At 41.1% G+C, this 2,372-nt stretch overlaps 1 protein-coding gene across 1 annotated transcript; it reads right to left on the bottom strand.

Annotated features, from left to right (window-relative positions):
• Window positions 1-236: 236 nt before the first annotated feature.
• On the bottom strand, window positions 237-2,368 carry LOC104614874 (peptidyl-prolyl cis-trans isomerase FKBP14-like; the record flags this gene model as incomplete). Its single annotated transcript, XM_010295608.1, has 2 exons — window positions 237-388; window positions 2,232-2,368. Coding segments are annotated over 2 exons (289 nt in total), but the record flags the coding sequence as incomplete, so codon positions are not given.
• Between the last annotated feature and the right edge of the window lie 4 nt (window positions 2,369-2,372).

Raw genomic sequence — 2,372 nt, 5'->3', positions numbered from 1 at the left:
CAACCTAGTGTTTCTGTGATTCTGTGATCCATTCCTAGTTTTCTTCCTGCATTTACCACATAACCACTTAATGGTTATTTCTGCAAAAAATAGATTTGTGGGAAAGAGCACCCAACTCCATCAATTTTTCTTATTTAACGAAATCAGCCTGGAAAGCTTCCCAACCTCTTAGGCCACGAAGAACAGTAAAATACAGAAAAACAATTACAGTAAGGGACAGTCTTCAGGTGTTTTACCTTTCCCTTCTTTTCCATAAGCAAGGGCTGGTGGAATAGTTAGCTTCCGCTTCTCTCCCACACACATGTCCTTCAAACCTTTGTCCCAGCCTTTGATAGCTTCCCTTATGCCAAGAGTAAACCACATAGGTTGACCATTGTTATGCTTGTGACTGGAAAAGAACGCAATAAAACACTTAAGTCTTTAGACAGCAAGTTCCATAAAAGGCATGTGGAGCAGATGGAAGATGCTCACAGCACAGATATATAAAAAAACACACCAGTATTTGGCACCTTGGCATTTCTTCAATGAAAAACCTAGACTTTTAAAATCTTTAAAGTTTGTCCCTTGCATGACAAGTTTCCTTAAGACGTGGAAAGAAATAAAACCACATCTACATGATGCGTTTATGACAACACTGGGCAACCTGGGTTCCCACCTTCACTGCCCTGATAACCTATTATCAACTTCGAAACTGATCACTAGAAAGGCATTTCTATTTAAAATCTACATTCAACACCATGCACATTCTTTGGTAAATTGCAAATCAAAAACCAGCTTGGTCATGATTACAATATACCTTATAACATGCTTAGAAGAATCAGTCACACCTCGTCCAAAAAAGCCGTTAAGAAAAAAACCCCAAAACAACTACACAACAGATAGTCTAGAAAAACAGAAGCATGCAAAACAATCAAGTTCAAAACAGGCAGACAAGCCCCTTTTCCAATTTAACCAGGTGGTACACCAGGGCTACTTTCACTCTACTGACAGACACAGAATTTTAAAAGCTCGCTTTATTAGTCATGCTGGAAAGGTGCTTAAAAAGAAAAGAACACTCACAGAAGTTAGTCAGCAGCAAAAACTTAAGAGTGTCACTAGAACTCCTTTCAGAGAGGCAGGGTAACTACAAGAGAAAAATTAGTGAAATTTTAGTTTAAATCATCTGCAAGAGCCTAAACATGCAAAACGTTGGTTTGGGTTTTTTTATATGTTCCACAAAAGTAGACTTCAGACATAGCCTACTTGAGCGTTTTGCCGTCACCTACTATTAACACTTCATTCATGTTTTACAGGAAAAGCAACATTAGCAAGTCGTTGCAGGCTCTTACAGACTCCCTCGAATTTCTGGCTCTTCCTCCTACTTGCATTACTGTGGCTCTGGTATGTTGATTTGTCTGGTCGGGGGCAGGTAAAGAATAAGCCGTTTCAGTAATGAAAAGATGTCATTGTGCTGCCAGTAGTGCAAGGATATATGCAACTTTTTTTTTTCTTTTTTTTTAGGTAGAGGCAGACTTATCCCCTAGAAGTTTGCTTTAGAAACCAGAGAGAAATTCGTGTGTAGCAGAAGAACAACTGAATCACTGAGATATCATACACCAAAACCTGTGTCTAAATTGCAGAAGAGGATGCCTAACATCTCCATCTTTTAACAAATGCCCTACAGCTCTACTTTCTACAGACTAACCAGAAACAAAAGTTGAATAAGATTTATTTTATAGCCTCGATCTGGCAAATGGAAAGCAGATATGCTTTACTGTCGGTGTTCTCTTAAATAGCACTGAGTGCCTCCTAGCCTCTCGAAGTGTAAAGGCAACTCAAACTTTCCTCAAAATAGATGGCAGTGGAAAGGGTCCCACAGACAAGCTTGTGCAGAGTTATTTAATTCAATGACAAATTAAACCTAGGCCATGCTATGAACATGCATGCATTGCTTTTGCTTCCTTGCACACGGGTGAACACAAGTTTTGTGCGTTTTGGGAGGGCGGAGTAATTGTAAAAATAAAATAAAATCACCAACCCTCAACCAAACACTCAGAGCTATTTCGCGTACGGATTGCGGGCACCTGTGAGGGGTCCTGATTCAGGAAAGCACTACCAGAACAGATCACCTACATTAAAATACATACACACACGCGTGTGTAGATAGACATAGATATATATATATATATGCGCGTATGTGTGTTTTTCCCCGTGCAAGCTCCAAGGCGAGCCGCTCGGAGCGAGCTACTTACGTGGAGTGAAACATGGAGCCATCCCTCTCCAAGTAGCCCTCGTAGTGAACCAGCATCATGTCCCCCCACTTGGTCCTCCTGTGGCAGAGGAACGGCTTCTGCAGCACCTCCACCTTCACGTCAGCCGCGGGGATCAGTGCC

This window comes from Phaethon lepturus, unplaced genomic scaffold (assembly GCF_000687285.1).
Source record: "Phaethon lepturus isolate BGI_N335 unplaced genomic scaffold, ASM68728v1 C13795127, whole genome shotgun sequence".
Taxonomy (NCBI): Eukaryota; Metazoa; Chordata; class Aves; order Phaethontiformes; family Phaethontidae; genus Phaethon; species Phaethon lepturus.
Note: the sequence above shows the minus strand (reverse complement) of the source record. Positions and strands in the feature narration are given on the sequence as shown.